General features: G+C 47.3%; 1 protein-coding gene across 1 annotated transcript; it reads left to right on the forward strand.

The window, feature by feature from the left end:
• The first annotated feature begins 299 nt into the window (after positions 1-299).
• Positions 300-1,783, forward strand: CD14 (CD14 molecule). The gene is made up of 2 exons (XM_040972480.1): positions 300-474; positions 558-1,783. The coding sequence occupies exons 1-2, from the start codon at positions 472-474 to the stop codon at positions 1,674-1,676; spliced, it is 1,122 nt and encodes a 373-aa protein (XP_040828414.1). The 5' UTR covers positions 300-471; the 3' UTR covers positions 1,677-1,783.
• The last annotated feature ends 11,014 nt before the right edge of the window (positions 1,784-12,797 follow it).

Raw genomic sequence — 12,797 nt, forward strand, 5'->3', positions numbered from 1 at the left:
ACCTTTCCAATAAAAATAAATAAATCTTAAAAAAAAAAAAGAAAAAAGAAAAAGAAAACTTCACTGCAGAGGGGTTGAGACAAAGGCAGCAAGGAGCCAACATCCCGGCCTAAGGCACTGGGGACTGCCCGTTCTCCTCACTTGCCAGACATGCGTGGGGCACCTGAGTCATTAGGGCTCCGCCAGCAGTCAGTCCCTGGGTCAGCAGGGCACTGCCTCTCCCTGCCAATATTCTTCATTGCGGCACTTCCCAGAAGGGAAGTGGGGGTGGGAGAGGCATGGGGAACTGACCAGGGTTCACAGAGAGAGGGAACAGGGTGACATTCTAGGATTATGTAAACTGGTGGCTGCCAAACAACTGGAGCAGATTAGTGCGTGGAGATTGGTAACCAGAGGGTAGCAGTGGGGCAGGAGAGTGCTACAGGCCTCCTCAGAGACTTGGGCCACAGAGGGCCTCAGGATTTATTGATCATGGTAAGTAGGATGGTTTGGGTGGGGTCCCATTTGCGAACCCGGGCGCCATTCGGGGTCTCCCTGATCTCTGCTCTCTGTCCCAGGAGTGTGCGCCCTGCTTGTTTTTGCTGCTGCTCCTGCCGCTGCTGGATGCCTCTGTGACCGAGCCAGAGCCCTGCCAAGTGGACGATGAAGATATCCGCTGCGTCTGCAACTTCTCGGATCCGCAGCCAGACTGGTCCAGCGCCTTCCAGTGCATGTCCGCTGTGGAGGTGGAGATGTGGGGCGGCGGGCGCAGCTTGGAGCAGTTTCTGGGGCGCGTAGACCTCAATGCAGACCCGCGGCAGCACGCCGACTTGATAAAAGCTCTGCGCCTGCGGCGGCTCACAGTGGGCGCGGCGCGGATTCCAGCCGTGATACTGCTGGGTGTCCTGCGTATGCTGGGGTACTCCCGCCTCAAGGAACTGAAGCTCCAGGACATAGAAGTGACAGGTCCCATGCCCCCTCCGCCGCAGCCTCAGGAAGCCACCGGACCTGCGCTTTCCACTTTGGAACTTCACAACGTGTCGTGGCCCACAGGGGGCGTCTGGCTCTCCGAACTGCAGCAGTGGCTCAAGCCGGGCCTCAAACAACTGAGCATTACTCAGGCACACACTCTAGCCTTTTCCTGCGAACAGGTCCGCACCTTCTCCTCCCTCACTGCCTTGGACCTGTCTGACAATCCTGGCCTGAACGAGGGTGGGCTGGTGGCAGCTCTCTGTCCCCACAAGTTCCCGGCCCTGCAGCAGCTGTCGCTGCGGAATGCCGGGATGAAGACGCCCCAGGGTGTGTGTGCTGCACTGGCTAAGGCTGGGGTGCAGCCGCACCACCTCGACCTCAGCCACAATTCGCTGCGCACTGACGTTTCTGGGTGCCTCTGGCCCAGTGTGCTAAACTCCCTCAATCTGTCCTTCACTGGACTGGAGCAGGTGCCTAAGGGGCTGCCGGCCAAACTCAGCCTGCTGGACCTCAGATGCAATAAGCTGGATAGGGCCCCGCAGCCGGATGAGCTGCCCAAGGTGGATACCATATTACTGGATGGAAATCCCTTCCAGGTCCCTGGAGCTGCCAAACAAGAGGACTTGACAGGCTCCGGTGCTTTGCCAGTATGTGTGCATTTGCCCCTGACCATGGGGGTGTCAGGGACCGTGGCACTGCTCCAAGGAGTACGGGGTTTTGCCTAATGACGAGTTCTTACTGCTTTGGTTTCTGAGGAGCAGCATGGGTAGGGCCTTTGGGATTTGTGAACCAAACGACCTTGTGCCCCACTTTATTAAAATCTTAAACAATGGGTCCGTGTTGTTCACTCAACACATCTGTACTGTTGTTTGTTACATGCTGGAGAAGGTACCAATTGAGAAATAACCCTAACTTGCTGGAAACCCCAACTGGTTTCAAAAAAAGAAAGAAAAAGAAGTGCAGGGGCAGAGAGAGGGACAGGGACATGTCCCCAGGTTAGGGTTACATGCTTTGTGGTCAAGGTATTCCCAGAGGGACACTGGCACCTGAGAAAATTATGTTTGGGGGACTGGCATGGTGGTACAGCAAGCTAATCCTCAGCCTTGTGGCACCAGCATTCCATATGGTCGCTGGTTTGTCTCAGCTGCTAGAGTTCTGACCCATCCCCCTGCATAAGGCCTGGGAAAGCAGCAGGGGGATGGCCTGAGTCCTTGGACCCATGTACCTACATGGGAGACCCAGAAGAAGGTCCTGGCTCCCAGCTTTGGATCAGCTCAACTCTGATTGATGCAACCATCTGGGGAGTCAATTAGCAGATAGAAGACCTCTGCATCTCTCCTCTCTGTAAAATCTGCTTGTCAAATAAAAATTAATCTTTAAAAAATGATACTTGAATGGTAAGTATATCTGGGGCACATACAACGTTATTCTATGCACTGTTCAGGAGCCAGTAAAACCCTTCCAAAGGCGAGAAAACCCACCGCGGATTGCTTTCTTCCTCCACCTCCCTTTCCCTTCCCCCTAAACCCCAGGAAAGCCGAGCAGGAGTGTCTCCCATCCTGCACATGCTCATCAGAGTGCTTCTCTGGAAGGGATAAGCCCATCTGCACACACAGGCACAGACTCATGTTGTTAATGCCCACAAAATGGGAATTGTGGGCACAGGAAACAGATGTCACATTCAGTCTCTGAGCCCAGACCTTTCATTACTTTCCTTTTCCTTTTCTTTTTTTTTTATTTTTTTAGTCTTTTTAAAGATTTATTTATTTATTTTTATTGGAAAGGCAGATATACAGAGAGGAGGAGACACAGAGAGGAAGGTCTTCCATCCGCTGATTCACTCCCTAAGTTGCTGCAAAGGCCAGAGCTGAGCTGAGCTGAATCCAGGAACCAGGAGCCAGGAGCTTCTTCTGGATCTCCCACACCGATGCAGGGTCCTAAGGCTTTGAACCATCTTCAACTGCTTTCCTAGGCCACAAGCAAGGAGCTGGATGGGAAGCAGGGCTGCCGGCATACAAACTCAACTGGGACTCCTATGGGACCCTGGGTGTGTAAAGCAGGGACTTTAGCTACTAGGTTACCACGCCAGGATCTTTCATTCCTTTTCAACATATTTTACTTGAAAGGCAGAGAAACAGAGAGGGAACTCAATCTATTACCTGCTGCTTCACTCCCAAAGTGCCCATACCAGTTGGGACCAAGCTGGGTGGAAGTCAGTAGCTCAGAACTCAATACAAATCTCTCACACAGGTGGCAGGAGCCCAAAGGCTCAGGCCAGGTCCACATTGCACATCTGGAATGCCTGGTTTGAGTCCCAGCTTCTTTTCCAGGTGCATGCCAATACAGGATCCTGAAGAGATCATCTGTTCTTTATTTCTTCTTCTTTTTTTTTTAATTGTTAACTATTTATTTTTATTTGAAAGGCAGATTTACAGAGAGAAGGAGAGACAGAGAGATCTTCCATCTGTTGGTCTACTCCACAAATGGCTGCAACACCCAGAACTGGGTCTGGTCTGAAGCCAGGATCTAGGAACTTCCTCTGGGTCATCCATGTGGGTGCAAGGGCCCAAGGCCTCGGGTCATCCTCTGCTGCCTTCCCAGGCCTTTGGCAGGGAGCTGGTTTGAAAATGGCCTGCCAGCACCACAGGGGGAGGCTTAGCTTCATATACCCTGAGATCTTCATTCTCTTGATATTAGTTCCAAAGAAGATCACACATTACTGGTCAAGGAAGAAAACATTTTTACTGCAAAATGGGCAGCATACTGGGAGTTCCAAAATAGGATTCCAGCTCATCTTGGCAGTAGGCAGAGGGTCTGAAATAAGACTTCAGCCCACCCAGGCAGTGTGGTCTTCCTTCCTTCCTTCCTTCCTTCCTTCCCTCCTTCCTTCCTTTCACAGAGACTTGCTCTGAGGGGGCTGTGTCTAATAGATGTGGATGATGATAAAGGGGGAACCACTCCTTTCCTGTGGCCTGGGAAAGCAGCAGAGGTAGAGGATGGCCCAAAGTCTCAGGATCCTGGACCTGTGTGTAGGAAACCTAGAAGAAACTCTTGGCTCCTGGCTTCAGATTGGCTCAGCTTTGGCTGGTATAGCTGCTTGGGGAGTGAATCAGCAAATGAAGATCTTTCCCTTTGTCTCTTCTCTCTGTAACTCTGACTTTCAAAAAAAAAATAATAATAAAGCTTTTTAAAAAAATTGTACCCTGTCACCTAACAGATCCTGGCACTTAGTACATCTGTGGGCTCACACTTTCAGGCTTGACTTTCTAACTTGAAATTAGGACAACATCTCCAACAACTTTAGCATGAACAGGATGTGTGCCCTAGCTTCCTCTCTCTCTCTCTCCCACTCACACACAGTACACAGTAACACTGATTCTCGGAATACCAGACATTCCAGAGGTGCCCTCTCTTCTGAATCCTTCTTCATTACAAAGAAGAGGCAGATACATCAGAGCACCATCTACCTGCTTAAAACAGGACCAGAGGGAAGGCACAGAAGCTCAGTGGTCTTGCCTGCCTCTGGCCTGCATCAGTAGCCACACAAGTAGCAACTGGGAATGACAACAGTGATGGGAAAGTTAGAGGTCACCAGAGGACCACAATATTAGTTAGGCTCCCACCGGAGTGTCCCCAGCAGGCCTTCAACTAGCCGGTTGAGAGACTTCCAGTGTCACATCAATGCTTCTCACCTTTGAATAGTTCTGACCACACTTGATCAGCTTCAGAACTTCTGTTCTGCCAGGGCCCCTGTGTTACAGCCTGGTTTACTGAGATTAGTCAGAAACGTGTGTGTCCTCAACTAGTTCTCAATCCAGCCACAGAAAAAGAAAGAGATGTGAAGGATACTCATGATTCAATGACAGGAAGGAATGAACTCTACAAGGGAGGTAGCACTAAGAAGAACTAAGCCTGAAAGCAGACATCCAGACATAGACACTAACCAGTTAGGCAGCAGCTGCAAACCTCCATGCACTCCAGTGCCTAGTCTGTGTCAGGCGCTATGCTGAACTCTGGGAATGGAGCAGGAATAATGCAGACACTTCTGTTGTGTGGAGCTTTGGTAAAAACTGGATGGTAGATGTTAAAACTGGACTGAATGTTTGTGTCCCCAAATATTCCTATGTTTAAGTCTCAACCCCCAGTGCAGTAGTGTTTGGAGATATGGCTTCTGAGGAACAGATTTATATTCAAAGAAGTCATGAAGGTACCTGGGCTGGTGTTTGCTCCAGCAGTCATGATGCAGGTTAAAATGCATCCTATACTGGATTGCCTAAATTTCTAGCTCTGGCTCTTGACTCCAGCTTCCTGCCAATGCAGACCCAGGGAGGCCACAGTGATAGGTCCAGCTTGGGTCCCCACTCATCCACATAGAAAACCTGGGTTGTGTTCCAGGCTCATGGTTCTTCTGATCTTCATTCAGCATTCATTGTTGTTGGCATTTGCAAAGTAAAGAAACCAATGGAAACTCACTCTTTCTGCTCAAAGAAAAGAAAAAGTGTGTGTCTGTGTGTGTGTGTACATGTGTGAGTGCCAATGGAGTAGGCTGTTTCTACCGGCAGCACCAGCTTCACACACTGACAGTGCTTTGTGTTCTAGCTGCTTCCCTTCTTTTTTTTTTTTTTTAAGATTTATTTATTTTTATTACAAAGTCAGATATACAGAGAGGAGGAGAGACAGAGAGAAAGCTGCTTCCCTTCTGATCCAGCTCCTTGCTATGGAAAAGCAGCAGAAGATAGTTCAAGCCCTTGGGCTCCTTCACCCCTCTGGAAGACTTAGAAGCTTCCGGCTTCAGCCAAGTCCCGCTTTGGCCATGGCAGCCACTGAGGAGTGAACCAGTATATGGAAGATTCTGTGTATGTGTGTGTGTGTGTGTGTGTGTGTAACCCTGCCTTTAAAGTTAAAATAAAATTATAAAACAATTATCTTTAAAAAGGAAAAATAAGGGAAAGGAAGGTAAGGCTTTGATCCAACAGAATTAGTATCATTGTAAAAGAAGTCAGAAAACCCACCTCACACATATCATTTTCCTATCCTCCCCCCCATCACACAAGACCACATAAGGATACAAGAAGGGGGTCACATACAGGCCTGGAAGAGGAACCAGAAACCAATTGAACTGGCACCTTGATCATGGGCTTGTTTTTTTTTTTTAAGATTTATTTATTTTTTATTACAAAGTCAGATATACAGAGAGGAGGAGAGACAGAGACGATCTTCCATCCGATGATTCATTCCCCATGTGGCCACAATGGCCGATGCTATGCCAATCCGAAGCCAGGAGCCAGGAACCTCCTCCAGGTCTCCCACACGAGTGCAGGGTCCCAAGGCTTTGGGTCGTCCTCGACTGCTTTCCCAGGCCACAAGCAGGGAGCTGGATGGGAAGTGGGGCTGCTGGGATTAGAACCGGCATCCATATGGGATCCCGGTGCATTCAAGGGGAGGACTTTAGCCGCTAGACCACCATGTTGGGCCTGGTCAGGGGTTTCTAGCCTCCAAAGCAATAAGAAAAAAACTGTCACACAGCCTGAGCTGACTGGGAATGACTTAAATGAATGTGACAAGTGCTGTGAAAATGAATGACCCAGTGAGTCATAAAGGACTGTCAGGGAAGGCCTCTCTGCTAAGGGAAACATAAACAGAGACCTGGGTAAATCAGGAAGGAGAGGTTGGGGTTACATAGGGCAAAGCATTTCAGGCAGCAGTCACAGAAAATGCAAAGATCTTGAGATCTCTGGGATGTGATAGGACACAGTAATGGAGACAGTACGGCTGTGAAAGAACAGCCAAAGGTAGAGAAAAGGCGAGAGAGACAGCAGAGCTAGATCACATGGGCCTTAGAGGGCTGCTACTGAGAGTGTGGACCAGTGCCAATCTGCACATTTTACTACTGTCCTTGCAGAAAATGAATGTGAAAGGCAAGGAGTATACAGACATTCTTGAAAAAATTAAATCAAAAAAGGCTGGTGAACTCATGCTTCCAGATTTCAAAACATACTATAAAATGCATAATCTGGGTCTGGCATGATAGTTCAACTGGCCAATCCTCCCTCTTCAAATGCCATGATCCTATAAGGGCTCCAGTTCATGTCCTAGCTATTCTACTTTCAATCAAGCTCCCTGCTTGTGGCCTCAGAAAGCGGTGGAGGATGGCTCAGCAACTTGGGACCCTGCACCTGCGGGAGACCTGGAAGAAGCTCCTGGCTCCAAATCAGCTGAGCTCTGGATACTGTGGCCATTTGGGGAGTGAACCAGCAGATGGAAGATCTTTCTCTCTGTCTGTCCTCTCTGTAAAAATTTTCCTTTCCAATAAAAATAAATTAAAATTTGGAAAAGAAATTGCATAATCAAAATTGTGTGATACTGATGCAAAGACAGATATAGATACTTATGGAATCAAATAGAGATCTTAGCATCTTGACTCCCACGGCCAGTGTTGGGGCTCAGGATATTCCAAGCAAAGCCCAAAGGTGAAGTAAACTGAACCGATAAAGCAAGGCAGAAATGTATCCCACAGAAAGAAGGAAGTGAGGCAAGGAGAGGCAGATGGGTTGACAGAAGCAAGGGGTTCACTTCCACATTATTCTTTGTGGCCAACTGTTTGGTGTAATGTTAAAGATTTTATGCTGAAAGTGTAGGATATTGTGGTCATAGGACTTTCTTCTGAGCCCAAATCAGTTTCCTTGTAGCTTCCTCTTTTATTCTGTTACTGTTGTCATCTGGGACTAAACACAAATACTAATTCCTTCCTTCTACAATAACTCAAGTTCTTGTTCTTTTTTTTTTGTTGTTAAAATATTTATTTATATTGAAAAGGACTTTAGCTGATAGACCACCGTGCTAAGCCCAGAAATAAATAAATCTTAAAAAAAAAAAAAAAAGCAAAAGGAGACTCGGCATGAGGCATTGACTCAACTGGCTAATCTTCCACATCCAGGTGCCCAAATCTCATGTGGGCGCTGATTTGTGTTCCAGCTGCCCCACTTACATGTATGTATGTATGCTCCACTTATATATACCAATGGGTGTTGCAGTCCAGCCTGGTTCTGCCAAGCACATACTCAGCCCTCGCATAAACCAGTGGGAGCTGCAGCCTAGTTGGAGTGACCCGCAATAACCCCCACCAGGCCCGCTCCCTACCCTGGTTTGCCAATATGTGTAGCCAGGAGCTTCTTCTGGGCCTCCTACTTGGGTGCAAGGTCCCAGGGCTTTGGGCAGTCCTTGACTGCTTATCTAGGTCACAGGCACTCCTGGTGACCACAGGGAGCTGGAAGGGAAGTACAACAGCTCCCATATGCACTGGCTTCCATATGGGATCTTGACCCATGCAAGGTGAGGACTTTAGCCACTACGCTTCCATGACAGGATCTACCTTGAAATTCTTATAGGAATCTAAGTTGATTTCTTTGTATAAAATGACAACTTTCTACAGACACAAAACACGCAAATAACCTCAGGAAAGAAGAACAGAACTTGGAGACTCATACATCCTGATTTCAAAATGCATTGTGAAACAATGGTTAGCAAGACAGTGTGACAGTAACATAAGCATAAACATAGAGACCTGATAGAATGGAGGTCAGAATTCAGAAATAAACCTGGATTTATGGAAAGCTGATCTTGACAAGCAATAGAGACACTAGTCTTTTCAACCAATGGCTTAGGATCACCTGGGCATTCACAGGCCACGCATGATCTGGGATCTTCAGTTCATACACAAGCATTTATTCAGAGGCAGGCATCAGGCACAGCAGTCTAGACGACACTTCTGGTGACCACAGGCCACATCAGAGGGCCTGGATTTGGATTCCAGCTCTGCTCCTGATTCCAGGTTCCTGCTAACACACACCCTAGCAAACAGCAGGTGACGCCTGAAGTAGTCAAATCCTTGGCACCCACATTGAAGATACAGGTTGAATTTGGGGCCTCTGGCATTGGCCTAGTGCAGCATCCACTGTTGCAGGCATTTGAGGTGGTAAGCCACTGGATGGAAGATCTCTCTCCCTCCTTTTAAATAAATAGAAAATTTTAAAAGTGTTTTTCACTAACTCAAATGAGTTACTAACTTAAAATAGAAGAATCAAAATGATCAGGATCTCGAAAGAAAATGTAGAGGTTAGTATTGGTGACTCTGATTTGGCAATGGATTCTTAAATATGGCACCCTAAGTTTGAGCAACAAAAGAAAAAAATAATAAATTGGACTTTCTGTATGTCACAAAGTAATGATTGCGACGGACGGGCTCGGCCGGGAGCAATCAGTCCGACGGGAACAGGACCCCGGGAACGGTGGGCATGATAAGTGAAAGAAGTCAGATCCTAAGGCTTCCATTCTGTGCTGGTTCTTTCATGTAATATTTCCATTACAGGCAAATTCCTACTGCCAGAAAAGCAACTGACCCAAGACCAGTTCTAGCGGTGGCACTGGGGTTGACAATTGCTGATCCCAGTATATCCTCTAGCTCCAGGGTTGCAAGGAAGTGTAGCTTAGGGCTTTTCTTTTCAATGCTGTTTTTTCAACTCTCATACACAAATATACATTTATACACAAACACAGTAAGTATAATTTATCTAAGATAAAATAATTAGATACTAACTGGCTTTAAGAAGATGGTGACAGAAATATTTCTTCTTTTAGAGACTTATTTATTTTTTTCCTCTCATTTAAATAAATAAATATTTTTAAAAGATATTTATTTATTTTATTTGAAAGGCAGTTACAGAATGAGGAGAGACATAGAGGGAGACCCTTCCATCTGCTGGTTCACTTTTCAAATGGCCACTATAGCCAGAGCTGAAGCCAGGAGCCTAGGGGTTCCTCTGGGTCTCCTGTGTGGGTATAGGGCCCCAAGGTCTTAGGCCATCCTCCACTGCATTCTTTCCCAGGCCACAAGCAGGGAGCTGGATGGGAAGTCAAGGAACTAGGCCTCCAACTGGAACTCATAAGGGATGCCAGTGCCACAGGTTGAGAATTAGCTGGTTATGCTACCACATGGGCCCCATTAAACTTTTTAAATATAAATATATACTGAAATAGGAAAAAATAAAAGAATGCCTGATAATTGCCCCAAAAGCCTCCACTGGGAGTGTGGAAGGGAACAAAGGAAAGAGACTGGCCATATTTGCTCATTGTTGCAGCTGGGTATCAGAGGTTACCACATTACTCTATTCATTGTGCAACATGCTTGAAAGTTTTTGCTAAAGGAGAAAAACAGAAGGGATTCTATGCAATGCGGTTAGTCAGAAAAGAAGGAACTGCCACCTACCTTACTATAATGGCTCTGGGGCCCTCCAGCAAGGGAGGTAAAGGATTCAGAATGATCTGAGAAGAGGCCACCGGTACAGTGAGGGCAGCTCAGTCCCCTCAATTCTCACCTCAGCATTTCTCTCATCCTTCAGCCAGGGTGGAGTCAAGTGAGAAGTGCCTATGTTCACCAGGGTTCTCCAAGGTCCAAGGACACAGTGCTAATAAGATGTGCACATAGACAAGTACAAAAAGAGTTTTTTTTTTTTTTTTTTACTCATGCAGTAATGATTGCTGTGAAAGCTGAAGTCTGCAGGGTGAACCAGAAGGCTAGATCCCCAGGATAGCCAAAGCTGCAGTTTCCCGGTGAAGGCAGACAGAGCTGACGCTGCCAACGAAGGCTAATCATTGTCTGCTGTACATATTTCTGCTCAGGGTGTTTTTGCTGCATCCGGGCTCTTAACTGCTTGAATGAAGCCACTCACATTAAGGAGCATAATCTACTTTATTCAACATCCACCAACTTCCATATTAATCTCATTCAAAACAACCTTATAGACACATATAGAAGAATGATTGACCAAGTATCTGGGCCACTCCTGACTCATCCAAGCTGACATAAAAAAAATATTACTCCCCCCCACCCGTGTCTCACACACGTTCACTGCCATAGGGGGTGCATTCAGAAGCGCCTCTTCGGAGAGGCAGGACACCAGGTCAACGCAGGTAAGGAAATGGGGATAGTGGATAGGGAGGAGTGGTTGTGGTAGTGTTATAGGGTGTGGGCAGGACTTAGGAACCTAGACTTAGTTGATACCAAAGCCATATTTTTTTGGTCCTGGGAAGATCTGGAGCAACACACTCCTGTAGAGGCCAAATATGGGCACCGGTTCTAATCCCAGTGGCCCCGCTTCCCATCCAAGCTCCTGCTTGTGGCCATCGAGGACGGCCCAAAGCCTTGGAACCCTGCACCCACGTGGGAGACCCAGAAGAAGCTCCTGGTTCCTGGATTTGGATTGGCACAGCTCTGGCTGTTCTGGCCATTTGGGGGAGTGAATCATCGGACAGAAGATCTTCCTTTCTGTCTCTCCTGCTCTCTGTATATCTGACTTTCCAATAAAAATAAGTAAATCTTAAAAAAAAAAAACAAATAAATGTTCTCGCAGGTGAGCCCAAAGACCTGGGCCAGGCCTCACTGAATCCCCTAGTCCCTCACAAGCCTCACCGAATCCCCCAGTCCTGGGGCTCATGAGCCCAGCACCCACCTCGCAGGTGGGCCCAAAGACCCAAGCCAGGTGACCCAAACTCTGCGGGAACCCCACCCTGAAGGTGGGCCCCAGGACTGAAAATAAATCTTTAAAAAATTATGTAGGGCCCGGCGTGGTGGCGCAAGTGGTTAAAGGTCCTCACCTTGCACGCCCGGGATCCCATATGGGCGCCGGTTCTAATCCCGGCAGCCCCGCTTCCCTTCCAGCTCCCTGCCTGTGGCCTGGGAAAGCAGTCGAGGACAGCCCAAAGCTTTGGGAACCTGCACCCGCGTGGGAGACCCGGAGGAGGCTCCTGGCTTCGGATCGGCATAGTATCGGCCCGTTGCGCTCACTTGGGGAGTGAATCATCGGACGGAAGATCTTCTTCTCTGTCTCTCCTCTCTGTATATCCGCCTTTCCAATCAAAAAAATAATAAAAATAAATCTTAAAAAAAAAATTATGTATCAATTTGCAAAATGATTCAATTCAAGTAGCCAGTTCCATTAATGTGTTTTGTGAAAGTATAGCTAGCTTTATATTAACTTCCAAATGGCAAGTCTGCATATATGTTTAAATTATAATTGACAGGTAATAAACTTAGGATAGGAAAATAAATCAAATTTTTAAAGATTTATTTATTTGTATTGCAAAGTCAGATATACAGAGAGGAGGAGAGACAGACATGATCTTCCATCTGATGATTTGGTGTTGCCAATCCGAAGCCAGGAGTCAGGAACTTCCTCTAGGTCTCCCCCATGGGTGCAGGGTCTCAAGGCTCTGGGCCGTTCTTCACTGTTTTCCCAGGCCATAAGCAGGGAGCTGGATGGAAAGTAGGGCTGCTGGGATTAGAACTGGTGCCCATCTGGGATCCTGGCACTTTCAAGGCGGGGACTTAAGCCACTAGGCCATCATGCCAGGCCTGGAAAGTCAGATTTAAAGAGAGAAGGAGATAGAGAGAGAAAGTTCTTCCATCTGGTTCATTCCCCAAGTGGCCACAATGGCCGGAGCTGAGCCAATCTGAAACCAGGAGCTTCTTCTGGGTCTCCCACAGGGGAGCAGGGTCCCAAGGCTTTTTTGCCCTTGACCGCTCTCCTAGGCCACAAGCAGGGAGCTGGATGGGAAGTGGAGCCACCAGGATACAATCTGGTGCCCAAATGGGATCCTGACACATGCAAGACGAGGATTTTAGGCACTAGGTTACTGTGCCAGACCCAGAAATCAATTTTTCAAAACTATACACATTGTTCACTAAAACTATCTATAGAGGTGAATAAAAGAAAACTGTTGTTACCACAATAATTTCTTTTTTTCTAAAGATCTATTTATTTTCATTACAAAGTCAGATATAGAGAGCA

The sequence above is a fragment of the Ochotona curzoniae genome, unplaced genomic scaffold, assembly GCF_017591425.1.
Source record: "Ochotona curzoniae isolate NIBS_2020 unplaced genomic scaffold, NIBS_Ocur_1.0 contig_1, whole genome shotgun sequence".
NCBI classification, from domain to species: domain Eukaryota; kingdom Metazoa; phylum Chordata; class Mammalia; order Lagomorpha; family Ochotonidae; genus Ochotona; species Ochotona curzoniae.